General features: G+C 38.3%; 1 protein-coding gene across 3 annotated transcripts in view; it reads right to left on the bottom strand.

Annotated features, from left to right (window-relative positions):
- Positions 1 to 14,989: 14,989 nt before the first annotated feature.
- Positions 14,990 to 22,327, bottom strand: part of LOC137246956 (nose resistant to fluoxetine protein 6-like) — an 82,736-nt gene continuing 75,398 nt past the window's right edge. For all 3 annotated transcript variants that reach the window (XM_067778007.1, XM_067778008.1, XM_067778009.1), the window contains exons 6-7: positions 21,752 to 22,295; positions 14,990 to 16,047 (exon numbers count right to left, since the gene is read on the bottom strand). In XM_067778007.1, the coding sequence (XP_067634108.1) occupies positions 15,916 to 16,047; positions 21,752 to 22,295 (676 nt within the window). In that variant the 3' untranslated portion in view covers positions 14,990 to 15,915. The remainder of the gene's footprint in view (positions 16,048 to 21,751; positions 22,296 to 22,327) is intronic.

Below are 22,327 nucleotides of genomic sequence, written 5' to 3'. Positions count from 1 at the left end.
ACCTAGTCCAAAGTAACATTTATTGCCAAAATACTTACATTGTTAACGTGCTGATATTTAAGGAATTATTAGACGAAGCGTCCATTAAAGAAAAAGTGTCAGCAAAGTGAACAGTAAGAAATTATGATTATATTCAAATTTAATTTAAACGAAAAAATTTCCAAAATAAAATATGAATATCTGTTCCGATTCATAAAATCTATCTATAAATCTTATAAAATAAAGTCGCTAAATGCCATGTACGCACATAACTTCACACAGAATGCTCCGATTTTAAAACGGTTTTTGCATTTGAAGATATATATTATAGGGGCATGGTAAATTGCCAAAATGTAGTAAAAAATCATAAAATTTTTGTTTACACACCTATAACTCATAAACGGATGGATGGATTTCAAAAAATCGACTTTTCATTAAAACTTCGAAATATTTACCTTCGATCTGCGTCAAAAAAAATACTTGACTCCTTTCTTATATCGGCCAAATTGCTTAAGCAAAAGTAACATTTTTACCAAAAAATGTGTTTGTGTGGTTGTTCGCTGTGAACTGTGCGCGCTAATTGCTTTTGAGTGAGGATGATGCGACACATACATACGTACATACACAGCATTCGCTGCGTTATTTAACTTCGGGCGTATGTTTATAGGTATGTATGGATGTACATCACTACATAGTATAAAACAAAGTCGCTTTTTCTGTCCCTATGTCCCTTTGAATGCTTAAACCTTTAAAAATACGCAACGGATTTTGATGCGCTTTTTTAAATAGATAAAGAGTGATTGAAGAGGAAGGAACTGATGAACATATTTGGCTGAAAATCGGTGGCGGAATAGCTTAGAACCGTTCTGGATAGGGTCTTGAGATCAAAACGTGGACCTGGGTAATCCTGGGATATGTTTGTACAATATGGGTATCAAATAGAAGCTGTTTATGAGTGCTTTAGTACAGGGTAGTTTTCATACCTATTGGTGACTAGGGTCTCCATATTGAGGCCAAAACGTGGACCCGGGTATCCCTAGAAAATGTTTATACAATATGGATAATAAATGAAAGCTGTTGATGAGTGCTTTAGTATAGGGTAATTTGCATACCCCTGGGGTGACTAGGGTCTCGAGATATAGGCCAAACCGTGGGCCCGTGTACCCCTAGACAGAGTTTATACAATATGGATATCAAATGAAAACTGTTGATGAGTGCTTTAGTACAGGGTAGTTTTCATACCTACTGGTGACTATTGTCTCGAGATATAGGCCAAAGCGTAGACCCGGATACCCCTAGAATGTGTGTGTAAAATGGATATCAAACGAAAGCTGTTGATGAGAGCTTTAAAGTAATTTTCATTGTGATATTCGATTTAGTCGAATCAACCGGGCAATATTGATAAATATGCATGCGAAGCCGAAATAAAGACATGAATTAATAATACCCACATACCTATTTACATACGTACTATTCGATTTGCCTGAAATTTGGTATATAAATTTGCTTATATTAGTATTTACTATCCTTTTTTCCGGGAAGTAGACCAGAGACGGACTGGGACTGAGACTCGGAGTGGGACTGGAACTCGGAATGCGACTGGAAAAAAATAGATACCACCCTCTTGGACTGGCAATAAATTATGAAGAACAATGAGAAGAATATGAAATAAGAGAAAAGAGGGAAGGAGAAGGAGACTGAGAAAGAGATAGAGTGAGACGAAGATAGAGATAGGTGAAGCGAAAAAGACGAAGGGAGAAGTGAATAAAAGGATTAAGAAAAAGTGAAGAGGGGGAGGGCAGAGTTAGATGGAAAAACCTTATTAAAATGTATTCAGATAGACCAAATTTAGGGCAGAACAATGTCTGCCGGGTCTGCTAGTACTCATATAAATAGATCAATATTATTAGCGCTCCTACAATGTTTGAGGGGATTCTTTTCTAAAAAAATATTGGCTGGCTGAAAATGTTCTATATGCTTATGTTTGTGCACTAAGGAGATTTAATCTGTCTAAGAATAAGGAAGGATGTGCATACCTATGTTCGTATGCAGCTTATGGGACTCCGAAACCACTTCGCCGATTTTGTTCAAATACGTAGAATAGCTTCACAGCAACCCGAAGAGTGTTCCTGTGAAGTTTCTTTCCGGGAAGTGGTCCAGGGACTGATCTATTCGAACAAATTTTATTCATGGTTCGATTTGTTTTAGGCTTTTTATCATAAGCCACTGAAAGCTGATGTTGCGATTCAGTCGGAAGATGCTTTCACTTATTTAATTTTTCAAATTTAAACTGAACTTTATTGACTTTCTCATGGCCAGAACAATAATTTTTTCTAATGATAATTATAGTTAATTTTTAATTTTTCTAAATTTGAAAAATTGTGTTTTGTTTTTGGAATAGTAAGTAGAAAATTTTTCAGACAACCTGCCATAGCTGCGCAGATAGATCCATTTCGAAGGGTGCTAAGCCTTCATCATCAGTACGCTTTAGGCATGCAACACAAATTTTCAAATTTAGAAAAATTAAAAAATAACAATAATTATCATTAGAAAAAATTATTGTTCTGGCCTTGAGCTCGAATCGAACCTTGAATCATTTATCAATAGGCCGATAAAAACAAAAACAATACCTATCATCCGGTGGCAAAATCCTGGGCCAGATAAATAGTTTTCATGTAAATGCAACAACAACGATTTGAGCCAGATAAATCCAGATAGAAGTCTGGTTCAATTTGTGAGCCAGATAATTTGTTAATTACTTCTTTTTAGGTTGGCAACGCGACCTTAAATATACCTACTTTTTCAAAAATAGATGTCGCTGCTTAGCCTTTCGCCGTATGAGTTAAATGAAAAAGAGCGGCGACATCTGCCTATCACATTTCACGTGTGCGAAAATTTCACGACATCTGCTTCTCAAGTCTCTCAATGATCCAGAGCATTCCCGTGAGAATTGAGCGTGAGCCGGAGCTGTAAAACTCACTGAAAGACGGCAAATTTATTGACTTTCATTTTCCAGCCCTTTTATTGTAAATAATTATTATTATGGCGGCCACCGTGGTGTGATGGTAGCGTGCTCCACCTACCACACCGTATGCCCTGGGTTCGCACCCCGGGCAAAGCAACATCAAAATTTTAGAAATAAGGTTTTTAAATTAAAAGAAGAATTTTCTAAGAGGGGTCGCCCCTCGGCAGTGTTTGGCAAGCGCTCCGGGTGTATTTCTGCCATGAAAAGCTCTCAGTGAAAACTCATCTGTCTTGCAGATGCCGTTCGGAGTCGGCATAAAACATGTAGGTCCCGTCCGGCCAATTTGTAGGGAAAATCAAGAGGAGCACGACGCAAATTGGAAGAGAAGCTCGGCCTTAGATCTCTTCGGAGGTTATCGCGCCTTACATTTTTATTTTATTTTTTTTTTTTTTTAATTATTTGCATGCAGTTAAGAACTATATTTTAATGACAGCTGAGCAGAGATCATAGAGTATATTAATTGTGTTCTCATAACGGTAATCCGTAACAGCATAAACTATTCTATATATCAAAATGATCTGGGCAAAAAAAGAAATTCATCTAGCCATGTCCGTCCGTCCGTCTGTCCGTTAACACGATAACTTGTGTAAATTTTGAGGTATCCTGATGAAATTTGGTACGTAGATCCCTGGGCACTCATTCCAGATCGCCATTTAAAATGAACAAAATCAGACTATAACCACGCCCACTTTTCGATATCGAAAATTTCGAAAAACCGGAAAAGTGCAATAATTCTTTACCAAATACGGTTGGTGGGTTGACTTTTGACGCAGAATAGACAATTAGTAAAATTTTCGACAATGGGCGTGGCACCGCCCACTTTTAAAAGAAGGTAATTTAAAAGTTTTGCAAGCTGTAATTTGGCAGTCGTTGAAGATATCATGATGAAGCTTGGCAGGAAGATTACTCCTGTTATTATATGTGTGTTAACTAAAATCGAGCAAAATCGGATGAATTTTTTTTTAAGTCAAATTTTAACAAAAAATTTAATATCTTTACAGTATATATGTAAATTGTGTCAACATTCAACCCCAGTTATGGTATGGTACAAAAAAATACAAAAATAAAAGAAAATTTCAAAATGGGCGTGGCTCCGCCCTTTTTCGTTTAATTTGTCTAGAATACGTTTAATGCCATAAGTCGAACATAAATTTACCAATCCTTGTGAAGGATGGCCTAGATTCTTTGACGATAACTGTTTTCTGTCAAAATGGGCGAAATCGGTTGAAGCCACGCCCAGTTTTTATACACAGTCAACCGTCTGCCCTTCCACTCGGCCTTTAACACGATAACTTGAGCAAAAATCGATATATCTTTACTAAACATAGTTCACGTACTTATCTGAACTCATTTTATCTTGGTATAAAAAATGGCCGAAATTCGACTATGAACACGCCCACTTTTTCGATATCGAAAATTACGAAAAATGAAAAAATGGCATAATTCTATACCAAATATAAAAAAGAGATGAAACATGGTAATTGGATTGGTTTATTGACGCAAAATATAGCTTTAGAAAAAACTTTGTAAAATGGGTGTGACACCTACCATATTAAGTAGAAGAAAATAAAAAGTTCTGCAGGGCGAAATCAAAAGCCCTTGGAATTTTGGCAGGAATACTGTTCGTGGTATTACATATATAAATAAATTAGCGGTACCCGACAGATGATGTTCTGGGTCACCCTGTTCCACATTATGGTCGATATCACGAAAACGACTTCACATATACAACTAAGTGTAACTCCCTTATAAAACCCTCATTAATACCTTTAAAGTGATACCCATACCGTACAAACACATTCTAGAGTCACCCCTGGTTCACCTTTATGGCGATATCCCGAAATGGCGTCCACCTATAGAACTATGGCCCACTCCCTTTTAAAATACTATTTAATACATTCCATTTGATACCCATGTCATACAAACACAGTCCAGGGTTATCTACCCTAGGTTCATTTTCCTACTTGGTGATTTTCCCTTATTTTTCTCCAAAGCTCTCAGCTGAGTGTGTAATGTTCGGTTACACCCGAACTTAGCCTTCCTTACTTGTTTTTTTTTTTTTTAATGCCCTAAGTACTTGTGTAATGTGTACTGAGTACGTAAAATTGATAATTTTCCATAAAATACTCGAGTATTTCGTACTCGATACTTTTTTCCAAGTACTGAGTAAATTATAAATACATTACCTCGATACTTTTCGCCGATACTTTACCAAGTGCCGATGGTCTACATGTTTAAGATGCCGAAAGTTAAGTAAATTAACACCATAACTTGAGCATAAACTGAGATCGTCAACGATGAGGCAAAAGCTCCGCACTCGATTTAAACCGACTTTTTGAGAATGGTTGAATAGGACACGATTCCTGCATATGGTGGTAATAGTAAAGTACGTGTTTATTGTCCATAATCACTAGCCCCAACAAAATAAAACTTGTCATGCAATAGAGCGTTTTCATTCTTTTATGAAACTGTAGTGGATGGAGTTAGCAGCTTTTGCAGCATCGTTGACGATGTATTGGTATTGAAAACGGGCGAAATCAGATTATATCCACGCTCACTTTGGGAAATGAAAAAAAGGAACAATGCTTTAACAAATACTGATGAAGTGGGGGAACTTAGCGAATGAATAAAAAAAATTACGAAGTTACAATATAAGTTTATAACAATTTTGTAAAATGGGAGTGGCGCCGCTCTCATTAAGCAGAAGAAAATTTTAAAATTTTGCAAGACGTAAATCAAAATCTATTGATATCTTTTACAATTTGACGTGTATTTTTCAATTATATCCGATCAAAAGCGGATAAGGACCACACCTGAAAAAAAGGGATTTTAAATCGTTTTCCACCTGGTCCTTCCAATGTAGTGGGGGCCGCCCTCTACCTCTGCTTCCATAGGCGGGTTCCGATATAAACACTTTCTTGGCCGGAGCATCATCTTTCATTCGCATAACATGGCCTAGCCAGCGCAGCCGCTGCGTTTTAATTCGCTGGACTATGTTGATGTCTGCGTATAGCTCGTACAGCTCATCATTAAATCTTCTTCGGTATTCGCTTTCGCCAACGCGTAGAGGTCCATAAATCTTTCGAAGAACTTTTCTCTCGAACACTCCCAAAGCCGCTTCATCTGCTGTTGTCATGGTCCACGCTTCTGCCCCGTATAGCAGGACGGTTACGATAAGTGACTTGTAGAGTATGATTTTCGTTCGCCGAGAGAGGACTTTACTTTTCAATTGCCTACCTAGTCCAAAGTAGCATTTATTGGCCAGATTGATTCTTCGCTGGATTTCAGTGCTGATGTTGTTGCTGGTTCCCAAATAAACGAAGTCTTTTACTATTTCGAAATTATGGCTGCCAACAGTAGCGTGGTTGCCAAGGCGCATATGCGCTGACTCTTCGATGACAGCAGGTACTTCGTTTTGTCCTCATTCACCATCAAACCCATCTTTACCGCTTCTTTTTCCAGGAGTAAGCAGAACTAACAGCGCGGGTGTTTAGGCCGATGATATCAATGTCATCAGCATATGCCAGTAATTGCACGTTTTTATAGTATATTGTTCCAGTGCGGTTAAGTTCTGCACTAGTATAATTTTCTCCAGCATCAAATTAAAGAAATCGCACGATAGCGGGTCACCCTGTCTGAAACCTCGTTTAGTTTCGAACGGCTCGGAGAGGTTCTTCCCAATTCTAACTGAGCTGATGGTGTTGCTCAACGTCATTTTGCACAGCCGTATAAGTTTTGCGGGGAAACCAAATTCAGACATAGCGGCATATAGGCAGCTCCTTTTCGTGCTGTCGAAGGCGGCTTTAAAGTCGACGAAGAGGTGATGTGTGTCGATTCTTTTTTCACGGGTTTTTTTCAACATTTGGCGCATTGTGAAAATCTGGTCGATGGTAGATTTACCAGGTCTGAAGCCACACTGATAAGATCCAATCAGCCGGTTCACGTTGGGCTTCAATCTTTCGTATAAAACACTTGAAAGGAACTTATAAGCGATATTAGGAAGCCTGATTCCACGATAGTTGGTGCGTTTTGCAGTATCCCCCTTCTTGTGGACTGGGCAAAGAACACTTAGATTCCAACCGTCGGGCATGCACTATTCCGCCCATATTTTTCTAAGAAGCTGCTGCATGCGCCTCAACAACTCCTCGCCGCCGTATTTGAATAGCTCCGCAGGCAATCCGTCAGCGCCCACGGCCTTGTTGTTTTTCAATCTGGTTATTGCTATTCTAACTTCGTCATAATCGGGCGGGGGGAAATATATTCCATCATCATCGATTGCGGGATCGGGTTCTTGATCTCTGCGCGGTGAATTGCTGCTTCCATTTAGGAGAACAGAGAAGTGTTCCCTCCATAATCTAAGCACTCTCTGGACATCACTTACAAGGTCGCCGTTTTCGTTCCTACAGGAGTTTGCCCCGGTCTTAAAACCTTCCGTCTGTCCCCGTATTTTTTGGTAAAATTTTCGGGCGTTATTCCTGGTGGCTAGCAGCTCAAGCTCCTCGCACTCACGCCTTTCTGCTTCTGCTTTTTTCTTCCTGAAAAGGCGTCTCGCTTCCTTTTTCAACTCACGATAGCGTTCACACATTCCTCTTGTCGCGCTCGCTTTTAACGTAGCCCTGTAGGCAGCGTCTTTTCTTTCAGTTGCAACGCGGCATTCTTCATCGTACCAGTTGTTTTTCGTGGTCGCCGGTAACCAATTTTTTCCTCGGCGGCATTACGAAGTGCTTCGGAGATATGCTCCCACTGCTCCTGTATTCCTTCAGGATGAGTTGTGCTCTCACAGAGCACGTGTGCGAGTCGAGCTGTGAAATCATTGGCAGTCTGTTGTGATTGAAGCTTTTCGACGTCTAGCTTTCCTTGTGTTTTTTGTTCCTTGGTTTTAGCCGCTTTGAGGCGGGTGCGTATTTTGGCTGCAACGAGATAATGGTCCGAGTCGATGTTAGGTCGTCGGATCGTGCGCACATCTGAAACACTGAAGGCATGTCGTCCGCCTATCACAACGTGATCGATTTGATTGCGAGTATTTCGATCAGGAGACAGCTATGTTGCTTGATGCATGTTTTTATGCATGAACCTCGTGCTGGATATGACCATGTTTCGAGCACCGGCAAAGTCAATCAGCCTCAGTCCGTTAGGAGAAGTTTCATTGTGTAGGCTGAACTTTCCGACTGTAGGGCCCAAAACACCTTCTTTGCCCACCCCGGCGTTAAAGTTACCAAGCACGACTTTTATATCGTGACGGGGGCAGCGCTCGTATGTGCGTTCTAATTGTTCATAAAAAGTGTATTTCACCTCATCGTCTTTCTCCTCTGTCGGCGCATGGGCGCAAATTAATGATATATTAAAAAATTTTGCTTTTATTCGAATAGCGACGAGACGTTCGTCCACAGGTGTGAACGCCAGAACTTGGCGACAACGTCTCTCTCCCACCACGAATCCGACGCCGAAGCTGCACCTATTCGTATGGCCACTCCAATAGATGTCACAATTTTTTATCTTCTTTCTTCCTTGCTTCGTCCAATGCATTTCTTGGATGGCGGTGATGTCAGATTTTCTGCACCAATCTCATTCAGGGAGCGGACGTTCCAGGTGCATGCTCTCAATTCATTGTCCTTCAAACGTTTGCCATGATCGTCATCAATAAAAAAAAAAAATAAATCTAAGGCGCGATAACCTCCGAAGAGATCTAAGGCCGAGCTTCTCGTCATCAATAGAGAATGTATTTATCCGAGGCTTGTTGTTATATTTCATTGGAGTATGGTTTTACGTGGCGGGTCCCAAGCCCAGCGGGGGTGAAAATATTACTTGGCACGTTTATATAGCGAGCCGCTTGCTCCAAGACAGACACCCGCTTGCAGCCGCACCTAGAGGTGTACAGACGCTGCCGATGAGATCTCCCCCGGCTAGCCCTTAAACCGATTATGTCAGAGTGGCCTAGCCAGGTTGTCGCCTTCTCATATTAGCTCACGGATGTTTAGCGGCTACCCAGAGGATACTTGGCCGCAAGCGACCGGCAGTAGTGAGTTGCTTGAACCGCATGCAAACGAATCGCTCTGGCCATTCCCAGGTGAATGGCGGTCAGAAGCTTTCCCCACTTCCGTGGACTTCTACACACGGTTCCACCCTCTTTTCTACTAAATTCAAAACTTCCGAAGTACTCATTTGGATCGAGTATAGTCGATACTTTTTACTGAGTATGAGTACTAGCATCGTTACTTTGATCCGAGTATTTTATATGATTACCGGTATCGATGCTTTTTTTAAAAGTTCTATCACTACTTGTGTGTATAATCTTATCCTCCTCCTATTTTGGCAAACTTCCATCACTCAATAGGGTGCTTCGTTAAACCATATAAATATTGTTAACAAAAAAAGTGTGATATCTTATCCGCTAACTACTTGACAGGGTGTTCAAGATGGCTACTTTTTAGCGTTTTGGCAGCGGGCCATACGGCCAGCTATCTTCAACGGGTGATAGAAAAAGATACAGGATGAGACCACGATGGAACCACGATAGTGACTTTGGAAATCAGATGATCCATTCTATTTGTAATTTTGACGTCTATGCCGAAGATATCGCACTTGTCGTATCCACAATGCATATAAATTAATAAGGTGCAAAATTATATTCAATAATACACGCTGTTATATGAGCGCACCTAATAATATTCTTATTAACTTAACTGTCGATCAGCTGTATTATTGCCAAAAAAATTCTGATTATTATACAAATTAAAAAATGCCAAGATTAAGTGAAAAATCAAAAATAGAATGTTTTTATTAAGATATTCTTGTAAATGACTTGTTGATGTTAGAGATTTCTGATGAAAATTACGGCTGTTATGTTTGCAAGGTTGCATTCGTTTACACCATGAAATGTACATGATTCCCCCTAATGATATTCAGTCTTTTTCTCTTAGAGCTCAGTTTGAGCTAATGATAATGATGATGATGGGATTGTGTGCCTTCACTTGAGTACTACTCATCAATTGAGTATCATAGCCTATCACCAAAACCCCTCTACCCCCTTAAAATTCACATATCAACACACATTCATCCAAATGTGCAAAAATTTATCAGTGATTGTTCTCAATATGTATGCTTATTGTAAATTAACCAAAAATTTATTTATTTACAATTACATATGGATGTATGTATGTTAGGGCGGGTCGATTTGTGGGGAGGCAAAAAATCGCCTATTGCTCTGTGAAAATCATATTTACCCCTGGGGGTAAAATGCATGTAAAGTGCAAAACCGGCGATTTTTTGAAATGTTTGTATGGTGAACCCCCAGGGGGGTTCCAGGGGGTGTGCCACTGGCATCGGTGGGTCGGGCCTCCAAAGTTAGTGGGGGTCGGTCATACATTTGGACTCGATTGGAGCACTCTAAATGGGTCAAAGTGGGATTTTTCAAAATTTACCCCTACCTGGGGGGGGGGGGGGGGCATCAGAATTCGTTTTAGAGGTATGGTTCCATCGGCAAAGTTTCTTATTTTGAATCCTAGAATACGATTTTCACAGAGCAATGAGCGATTTTTAAATCGACACGCCCTAATGTATGTATATCTCAATACATTTATTAGGCATTTGTTTGCTTTGTCACCAAAGCGCGAAGATCAATTCAACAGTTTATTGAAGAGGTCAGTAACATATGAATAATACATATAAAAAAATCAGGAATATTATGGAATAACATTCGTTGGCTCTTGTTTAAAGAATTGCTAATATTGTTCGGAACTCCGCTTAAGTTGAAACAATTAGAAGTTTTCTAAAAGTAAGAGCAAAACTTAAAAGAAGACACGTACAACCTGCGTATACCTTTTTCAAGAACAGTAGTCACACTGCAGGGGAGGTCAGTAAGTAGTAACCAAAAATTCTATTTCAGAACTAGACCTAAAGTATCAAATAAGTACTAGTAGTAAGTTAGGTTAGGTTAGGTTAAAGTGGACACCTTCGCTGCCCAAGCCGAGACTCACGTAAGCCACTGTAGCCTGTGTAATACCACGAAGCAGCCCTTGTTTCCTTTCTGTATGAAATGGTTCCTACACCAATGAAACTAAACCAGCACATTTGCCTAATATAGCGCAGAAGGTCGTTTATATTTGCGCATCCTAGCTCCGCAAGTCACCCAAAGCAGACATCGGCACCTGTTATTCGACTAGGCTCGACAATGGCATAGATAATGCTTTACGTTTTCTACCTCCTGCTCGTCCCTGCAGCTGCGCCAGCAGTTACTTGTTTGCAGGCCCATACATTGAAAGAAAAAGACTGGTAAAATCAACCGAAATACGAGTAATTTCAACCGAAATTTCTGTCAATTTTTATCCATCGCAACAAGATGTTGAATCAACTGCGCACAAATCGTTGATTCGTAATTGACCGTTTTAGTAGTCGAATGAACAAAAAAAAGTTGTTACGACAGCTTTGTACGAAAGTACCTATGTTGCGGCATTTGCAAGGCAGATGAGTTTTCACTGAGATCTTTTCATGCTATATACATACGTAAATATGTGCATATGTACATATAGTACACAGCATACATAAGTACAAAGTAGAGAGCGCAGTGAGCGTAAAATTCTCTGAAATTTGCTCATGTATTGACTGTTGATCGCTGTTAAAATGACCAGTTGGATCAGTTGTGTTAACAAAAAAATCAGTTATATTGACTAGGAATCTGTCAATTTTACAGAATTTTGTTAACTTAAGAGCGACAATTTCTCTTCTGTTGAAATGACTAAACGAATTTGCTCGCTCAACAAAGAACTCAGTCGAATAAACCATAATTCGATCAATTTCACCGAATCTCCGTTAAGTCAAGAACAACAGAACCGATTTGTTGATTTTACTAGCACCATTTCTTTCAGTGTAGTAGCACCATGGACGCCCATAAGACGATGATCTGTTAAAAGACCCACTAATGGGCTAATAGAGAGGCGATTTAGCAGTATGACTGATTTCGATCTTGTTTCTGGACCAAATTTGCCTGTACATCCTACATGTTGCTTCTACGGCCTTACTCGCGGTAGCTTGTTTCGTGAACTGGAATCCCAGCCAGTGCTTGCAAGTATACAAAGGAGTATTCTACCAGCCAGCAGAGGTGATTGTTGCAAGCTGCTACATTCCTGTTACTGTGGCATGGAACTCATATTATGCTCAGGTCGCACTTATCAGCTAGCTTGTTAAGAGCTTCCCTGCACTTCAACGCCACTTGTGACGATGTATCATTACATTGCAGGGATTTTATGGCAGCTTGGCTGTCGGCTTCACAGATAGCTATAAGCTCATCTTGAAAAACAGTGCAGTGATCTGATAAACGTAGCCTCTTATTTGTGTTGAGCTTCCTTGTAAATATTCCAATGCCAACTCTTTTTTTTTTTAGTTTAGAGCCGTCCGTGAAGACGGAGATTTCTTGACTTCCTGGTTCCATGCAATTTGCCCACCCGCTTCTCTCTTTGATCTTTGTGGAAAATTTGTTGTCCCAGCAAAGGGACGATATTGTGTGGTTTAGATTCATGAATGTATTGGGGACTTGCTTCAGGATCGGGGTATGCAGTCCCTCCAAGGTTCAACTGCGCTGGGCGTAGCCGCGTTACAGGTGGTAGAATATTTCCTATAAAGGTCAATAGGGAGACGAAATAGTATCGTTTTAAAGCTTTGGTGAGAGAGGTGGTGAGGGCACCGCTAGTAAGGTAAGCATAGCCGCCATCCGCTGCATCTTTCTTTGCTCTTGCTAGATTCGATATGGACGAGTTACAGATGTATCATCTATTTTAAATTGAAATATTATCGGTATCTAATTCACAACAAACCTATGATGCGTCGTTAACAAATCGGTGACATGTCGATAATAAATTGGAAACACTCCGATGATAAATCTATAACTTTTCAATAACTTTTTCGATAAAAAGCAAAAAAAAATTACTAACACTTCTATAACACATCGAACATTTTTCGATAACAAAAAGGCAACTTTTTAATAAAATATCGATAGCTTTTCGAAGGTAAATCTTTATCTTTTCTATAACATTTTCATAACATTTTGTTGAGAACATGGCGATAATAAATAAGAAACATTCCGATTACAAAGCGATAAATCTTCGTTAACACATCGATAGCTATTTGATAACATATCGACAGCTGTTTTATAGATAATCGACAAATTTTCGATAATTTCTTGAAAATCTTTCGATAACTTACTGACCAATTCTCAATAACAAATCGATAACATGTCAATATCGAGTCATTAACTTTTTGATAATATGTCGATGTTTATCGATAAGTAATCGATAACTTTTCAAAAATGAATCCATAAAATTTCGAATGAACGTATGTCTCGTCTATAAAATCTCGACAACTCATCGATAATATTTGTTAATTTATAAAAATTGGATAACAAATCGATAACTCGTCTCTACCTCATCGATAACACATCTACAACAAACGTCTCCCTTTCCTTTCGTTTCGAGTCTGAAGTTCTGGAGCTCGGAGTACTCCATTCTGTTCAGTTGAAGCACCTACGAGAGATCGTTCTGTTTTTCTCTTGTCCCTTTTCGGCATCCTTTGTTGTCATTATTTTTCTTAACCACAAAAATACTCCCAGAAGAGTAAGGAGGTACTGAATCCTGTACCCTCCGTTACTGACACCTTGCTTTACTGGCCTTGATAACTAATAGTTTAGCTCCTCCGCCTTAAGGCATTTTTGATTGTGATTGGCTCATACTACAGGCAATCCAAACGCGGAAAGTTTCTAAGCCGCCCTCTGTCTTGTACTCCACCGTTCACTTTTGATTTTCCACACTCCTTCCCTTTTTTCTTCTTCCATTCCCTCTATTTATCACTTTATCTTTAGCTTCCCTTTTAATTTTTATCTTCTCTTCTCTTCGTTAGAAGTGGAAGAGAGGGCTATACCTTATCTTCTCCTTTCACGTGACCTCTCTCTGTTCATATTGCGTTCCTCCTTCCCAGTCCGCCCCCAATGTGATTTTCCGGACCGCTATTCTCTGTCTACTTTTCGAAACCCACTTCCTCTTTCTTTTACCCCATTTCCATCCCTTATCCATTTCTCTCTTGCGTTCTTCCCGAAGATTTTGCGGAATTCCATCGATGTTGTTGGTCTTTTTCCGGATATTGATTAGGTATGTTCCGGAAAAATAAACCATTAAGGTACTAACTGCGTGAACCTGCTAGGTCATTCAAACCTCTCCTTTCGTGAGGAACTGGGTGCGCCAGAACCTTGCCTGTTAAATAAACAATTTTCGCAATGGTAAGGGTTGAAGAAGCTATACATTTCGCCTTTCGAGAGAGATTTGCATTACTCCTTGTCAAAATCGGCTTTTTGTGGGTTATTTCTCTTCCTTCTGTAGTCCACCTTCCCTCCTTTCTGTCGGTTTCCGCAATCCATGCTCTTTCTGACTTTTTATTACTTTTATTTATCATCCCTTTCCAAAACCGCTCTCCTCCTTGTTTCTGCCCTTCTCACCTCATCTTAACCATCAACCTCCCTACCTTATCTGTCACATTCATTCCCCATTTACTTGTTCCCCTCCCACTCATCTCTCACATACATATATTGGATCGCTATACTAAGCATTCAATATCCACTTGAAATTTTGGAGAGAAATGGAGAAATATACTTTTTTCTTTTCCGAAAACTACCTAGAACCTTATTTTTAAATTACATATTCAAATATTTTATTTGAGATTTCGCGTCTCCCTTTCACTATATTTATCCCCATTTTTCCTATCAATCCTCCATTTTCACTTCCCCACTCCCTAACCAATTTCCTTATAATTAACAGTACAAACACATTTTCCATTCTTGAAAGGAAAAAAAGAGTATTGATATGTTATAATTTTTTTTTTTCAAATCTGCTTTGTACGCCATCTCATGCGCCTAAAACTATGCAACCAACTCAGCATAAATAACACACACAAGTATCTATGCACATTTTTTAATTTATTTTTGGAGTTTATACATTTCACATTAGCAATCATACTTCACCATATCCTAGTAAGGGCATACATCGTTATGTATTGATATGTTAGAAATTTTCTATTTCTTAATACTAGCTTTTAATTCCTGAGCTTAGTATGTAAGTATGTTATGACATCTTTAGATTTGACTTAGAATTAAAGTTAAAATTATATTGGCAAACAAACGCGTTTACTTATAATGATAAGCTACTTTTAGGCTGCTGGCTTTTCAGTGCAAGCTTAAGTCGACTGGAAGTAAATCAAAATGCTCGTTAAATCAATGCACTTGCGCGTACGCCAACAGCTAAAAGTATGCTACATTTAGAATACCATCATTTATTCTATATCTTTCACTAAAGGGCCAGCTAGAATAGCAGCTGAATTATTGAGGCACTCACTTAAAAACAAACGTCCCATACTCCTCAAAGTATGCAACGAAATATTCATGTCCATAATTTCGTCATATACAGAGCAGATGAGTCCGTTTAATGTTATATTATTTACTTAATATTAGTATATTAAACTTATATATAGGTATAACTATCAAACTGGATAGATAGCGATCACAATCAAGTAAATACGAATATCTACAAAAAAAATAAGGTTAGTACATTCACGGCAAGGTGAAACGCGAACTTTTATATGAGCTAAAGGAAATGTCGATAAAATTCGATACTCCCAAGCGTTAGTAAAAGTTAATTCTTCTTCGTATGATTAGTACAATTTTTATTTACATATTTAGGTCTAGTATGCAAGCCTCAACAAATTTTGTGAAAACAGATTTTTTTTATAAATTGCTGCTTCTGAATGAGCTTTTTTACTAACACTTAACATTTACTTGAGATTTCTCTAAGCCTGTTTCAATGTAAATTTGTATATTTCAAGTAGTGTATATTAGGCTTTTTTATTTTGACTTAACCCAACTTGTTGTTAGACTTTTATAACAGCTTTTTCTTGCTACCACCTTTGAGTATCAAATTAGACCAATTACAGTAGGGTACTTCGAAGGCCAGTGAGAATAGGACAGCGAGTAAATAGACGATGACTATAAAACCGGATGTCAGCACACTCTGAAATAGGGGAAAATAAAATTATATATAAAAATTAAGCAATTACAGCGTTTATTACAAAGATGGACAAATTTGTGAATCAGAAGTCAGAATTTTTAAATTGGTTTTGATTTTGGAGATATTTGTACCTGAACGTGCTAAAAACACATATTCTGATGTATTTTACTTTGCTTTTTCTTCGTGAAAATTTATCTTTTTGTAAAACAACATATCGTCGCTGCGCCAACAAATTGAGTTATATGTTTTTTTTTTCGATTTTTTTTATTACATATTTATTTAGCACTATCTGCTAGTCACATTTCTGCATTTGCCGTTTTCTGATATCTTTCTTTGGTTAGAAGTTATCAAAAACAGCTATATGCTCTCAGTAGTAGAAATGCTCTGTAAAATCAGTTATACATCTACTTGCGTATAATTGTTTTTGATTGCAGGCGAACCTGCTTTTATTTTTGTGTACAAAAATTATTTTAAAAAAGCTATGTACATATAGTTCAGGTGTCCCGAAGACTAAACATAGATATTAACCATCCTATTATTGAAATACAAGCTTTAAAACAGGTAAAAAGTCATAGACTTAAAATAACGCTTTAGATTACCATAATTGTACATTTTTGGACAGTTGAAATATGAATAAAATGGGATGCAATCTCAATGAAGAAACCGGCTTATTCGAGGACCTCAACAGTGATAGCGGCCAAAATATGGAAGCAACGGGATGCTTCCTTAACGAAGAGACTGGATTATTTTATATACCAGAGGATAACCCGAAAGATAGCGAAGAAATTGAGTCAGAAGGTAAAATAGGGAAGGGGAAACGAATACAAAAAAATCGGAGATTGAGACTTTTAGGAAAAAAATATGAAGGATTGAAATGGGTAAAAAATGAAAAGAATTTAAACGATATTGTATTTATTCAAAACTATAAATCTATGTTAAGACTCGTATGCATATACGTGCATACATATGTATCTAATAAAAACTGAATTATTTGCTTATTAAAATTATAACCTTGATATTTTTAATTACATTTACAAGAATTGGCGAAGAATTGTATACACATCTTTCACGATTTCTTACCCCCACTAGCAAATTGAAATAATTTGTAAAAAGAGCTATGTGCTGTAAAACGGCGCAAATGCTTCATGCGAAGTGGTTGGTCAAAAAAAGTAAAAAAAAATTGCACAAGTCTATTACATATGTGTAGTATAATTAGTTAACAATGCAAACTAGAAAAAATATTCTGTAGGATCACCAGGAAACGGTTTTTTTGCTCTCCTGAAAAGTTGCTGAAAAACGTATAGCTCTTTTTGTTGGCGCAGCGACGATATACAATTTTATAATGTAGCTGTTTTCTCTGAAAAAGTAGTTTTATTTTTTGAAAGTCTCGCTTTGCGATTTGTGATAGTGTTCTTTCAATTGTATTAGGCTTGCTATATTTTCTCCATACAAAATTTTTCACAAATTTGAAGTCTACTTTTAGGCACCTTAGTCACTCAGACACTGCATGTAGGCGCTTTCTGTAAACGTTAGATATTTAGCATTAAATTATATTAAATTAATAAAACGAAAGACTTAAGTAGAAAGGAATTATATCGACTACACCAACTGCTACACTACTCAAAAACCCAATATAAGAGAGCCTGCCCGAAAGTATGCTACACATATTGCACAAAAACGTTTATATCAATATAAAATAAAAAATATTAAATGTAAGGCGCGATAACCTCCGAAGAAATTTTAGGCCGAGCTTCTCTTCCAATTTGCGTCGTGCTTCTTTTAATATTTCCTACAAATTGGCGGGAGGGGACCTACATTTTTTATGCCGACTCTGAAAGGCATCTGCAAGGCGGATGAGTTTTCACTGAGAGCTTTTCATGGCAGAAATACATTCGGAGTGCTTGCCAAACACTGCCGGAGGGATACCCCGCTTAGAAAAATGTTCCTCTAATTGAAAAACCTTGTTTCTAAAATTTTGATGTTACTTTGTCCGGGGCGTGGTAAGCGGAGCGGGGAAAAAATAGCGCTTTCAACCGGTACGTGTATATTTTCCATGAAAATTTGCTATTTTTGAATACTATGGACACATTCAGTCTACGTGAAGCCTCGAAAACAAAACGATAAGAAAAAATCTTATTCGATATCCAGATCTAGCAAGCCGATAATGACCTTTCGAAAAGTATTGGCACATTCCAAGTCTGTACTTTTTCAACAGAACTCCTCCTACCGGCGCGTCTTCACATAATTCAACAAATTATTATTATGGAAGAGATTATATGAGTCCTTATGACATTGCAAAAAAGAGCCTAAGAGACTGCCATAATCTAGTCCAGTGGTGCGTGAAATCAAATGCATATGTGAATAGGCTTTGCATTTGGTAGCGAACTTCACATCCACACGATAAATTCTTCAGCGTAACGAGAGAGAGTTTACGGCACAATTTTAATTGCCCTAAAAGTGATAGCAACGTACCAAGTACAGACGTATGTATCTCTGAATACAACAGAACACTTGCTTGCATTTCATTCGCGAAACATTCGTATATCGTCAACATGCAAACTTCTTAAGTGCGGTACCGATAAGCGGAGGTCTGTACCTCAAACCTCCCTCGAGCAGACGAATTTCGCCTATACCTGATAGTGACTTGGGTAAACAACTTTTATTGGTGAGTCTAGGGATGACTCCCTTTTTACGACTCGTACTTTCCTCTCTCCAATACATTGATGCACTCGCTGCATTCGGGGACGGACCAACCTCGCTTCTACTGCTAAATTTGGCACCAATCAACCACTCGCCGTTTTACCATTCATCTGTCGATCCTAAAATATTTACATTCCATCATCATCTATTCACCATAAACTATCCACTGATCTACAGTTAGCTAGGTCCGCCGATTTACATCTACATTTACATCTACCACTCATCACCAACCACCCATTCGTTCATCATACACCACTCACTATACGAATATTCATTATAACTTAAATCCACTGGCCTTTCTGAGCTTCAACCAACTACCTACCGATTCAGCGAACCATCAGTAGTTTCTAATATTCGATCAGCTATCGGTTCACCAATTCAAGTTTAGCCGACGCGCTGGACTTATTTAGTCTATTTAAGGTCCTCACATACCGGCCAGTTCAACCTAACTGGTAATTTTGGATATCCGTCAATTGATTCATTAATGACTCCTTAAGACGGTTGCATTTAACATCAGCCATTCGCTGTCCGACTCTACTGGCAGCTTTAGCAACGTCCACCGAATCCACCGTAACCCTCCCACTATGCTCTTAACCTTTCCACACCTAGTTAGAACTCTCCGTTAAGTGTGTGTATGTATATCTGCCACAAATACCACTAGAAAATTAGCGTGCTGCATCTCATCAATTAAAACCCATTGTCACACCCCGCTAAATCGCAGGGCTGCAACATCACAATCATGAAGCTAAGAATCATTCTTTTACTGGTGTTCGCTTCCCAAAGAAATTGCTTAGATCAATAAGCTATGCTTCCTCTCGGGGAGGATCGAAATAACAGCATTACCTTCATTTGGCCTCTTCTCACGTCTGTGGGATAGGGACATTTTTTGGCTCTAAAATGCAGATTATTGCTTCATCAGATGCTGCCTTTCATTACGAAACTTCTTTTTTGAAGAATAAAGAGATTAACAGGGGAAAGCTCTTCCGCACGAACTGCCTTTTACCTGGTTTTACTGCATCGCAGGCTCATGTCTAATGCTCTCTCTGCCGTTTGGTTATATTGACCTTGGCTACAAAGGGCGGGACAAACCTTAATGCTGCCCTAGCATGTGAGAGGACTATCTTACTCTCTACTTCGCGCCCTTCTCCCTTATTTGCCTTAACTTAAAAAAAAAAGTTATGGAATGATTCGAACCACTGATATGCAAGTAAAGCGCTCTAACCGCTAGACCATGAAAATGAAAACTAGTCGAAATGAAGACCACTTAAAAACGATTCAAACAATTCGGAATCGAGAACACCGGAACTCAGAACAAGCCTGATTGTGTTGTGGTCACCCCCATACCTAATCTCACTTGCTCCTAGCTTGACGCTAATGATTTCTTTTATAAGATCACCTTTAATATCAAATCAGAAAAGAAATATTTCAATGCTTCTAATCGAACCCCTTTTAGGCCCAATTTATGAAGAAGGTTACTCCCGTAACCTTACAGAAATTTAATTCTTAGGTTATCGAAAAAATATTTCATTTGTTGCAAAACTTTACAAATTTCCATACGAGTTTCAAAGCAAAGAAAACTATGCTGCTAGTAAATAAATGCACAACAACAGCGAAGTAAGCGCCCACATATACATGCAAACAGCAAACTAAGAGCGAAGAAGTAAGAGAAGACAGACACATCAACATGTAAACCACAGATAAAAGTGCAGAAGCTACCACCCACACATACATATATTTGCGCATATAACAAGAAGCCAAACGGTAATATGAGTACCAAAACAAGTAAGGACGGGACTGTCTTCGGATGTGCCGAAGACTTCATACCTTTCATGAATGGGGCTGAACAATATTCTTATCCCGTTCGTAATCTCCAAATAATCGGATGTATAAGATAAAAAATATATAGTGAACAGATGTACATACCTAAACGATTTTTAAGATAAATATAAAATAAAAATTGGCAAAAAACCCCCTTATCTGAACGATCGGTTGTATGGGATATATATTATATATAACTCCGATCGAAATGATTTTTACAGGAAATCTTCTATGATATATTACAATAAATATCACCAAGTTTAACGTTTTTATATTGGAAATTAATGGAGAAATTGCCAAAAATCTTTCTATCTGAACGATCGGTTGTATGGGATATATACTATATATAGCTTCGATCAAAGTGATTTTTTCAAGATATCTAGAATATATATCAACGAGTTTCACGTTTATACTTTCTAAATTGCGGCCGGAAAGGCCAAAATCGTCTTATCTGAACGATCGGTTGTATGGGAGATATATGTTATAGTGGTCCGATGCTCCCGGATCCGACAAATGTCTAATATAATACAAAAATACATCCTTGTGCCAAATTTCGTTGAGATATAAGATATAAATTTGAGGGACTAGTTTGCGTTCAAACAGACAGACGGACGGACATGGCTATATCAACTCAGTTCGTCGCCCTGATCAATTCGGTATACTTAATGGTGAGTCTATCTTCTATATTTCTCAACGTTACAAACATCGGACCAAAGTTAATATACCATTTCATCTTCATGAAAGGTATACTGAGAAATAAATAAGCAACTGTTCGAGAAAGCTGTTGATGAAAAGTCTAGATCCTTGGAGAAATATGCGAACGAGGCAAGATTATAAAAGCAGCGCAAGCTGGGGAATAATGATTCAGTTTGACACTATAATTGAAGTACGCGAGTAATCTAATTGTGAAGTACTACTACCGTAGTGTAGACAAAGAACATTTTGCTATACAGAATATTTGAGTTATTTATTCTACAGTTCAGAGATTCGAACGGTAATAGAAGCGCAGAATAATCAACAGTTTCCCAAAATTCATTACAATATTTTGTTGTTAGAAAGCTGATAAAAACAACACGCTAGCATGTGACAACCTATGTATGGGCTTACAGTGTTTTCTTCGGGGCTTCAAAATCTACTTAGATTAAATATTTCACTTAAATATCCAATTTAAAACAAAACAAAAACTCACCAACACCAACGGATCCGCATGCGTACTCGCGTTTGTTAAACTAAAGACGAATGCTATTACAAATGGATTTAACAAATATATAGCATAGGTCACTCGATTAATATGCTGAAACACCTTCCCCTCTAAAATGCGTGACCACCAAGTACCACGTCCCGTCGCACTGCCCAAAATTGTCCAACAAATACTCAGCCCAAAAAGAAATCGTCCAGCAACAATTAACGTCACAGAAGCCAGCACGGATAAATCACGTTTAAATGTTGAATAAATACAACAGAAAAATGTTAGAATTGCTAAATTCCAAAAACATTTTTCTTTCATTTCACTTAAATCGAATTGTGATTGACGTTCCAGTAGATTCCATGCCGTTATAGCACCCATGACATATGGTAAGACGCGTACAAAAGGACTTATATAGATATCAGTGCCTGTGGCAAAGGCTGAGTCGAAGGATAATTGAAATTTGGTACCAAAACCTATCGAATATGTCCAAATAATGGTGCCAGCGAAAATGGTCACCGTAAAACCTTTGACTAAACGTGGATTTCTGGAAAAGAGTATGGTATATGTTAGGTAAAC

Source organism: Eurosta solidaginis, chromosome 3, assembly GCF_040869045.1.
Source record: "Eurosta solidaginis isolate ZX-2024a chromosome 3, ASM4086904v1, whole genome shotgun sequence".
In the NCBI taxonomy this organism is placed as follows: domain Eukaryota; kingdom Metazoa; phylum Arthropoda; class Insecta; order Diptera; family Tephritidae; genus Eurosta; species Eurosta solidaginis.
This window is presented reverse-complemented; position numbering and strand designations above follow the sequence as displayed.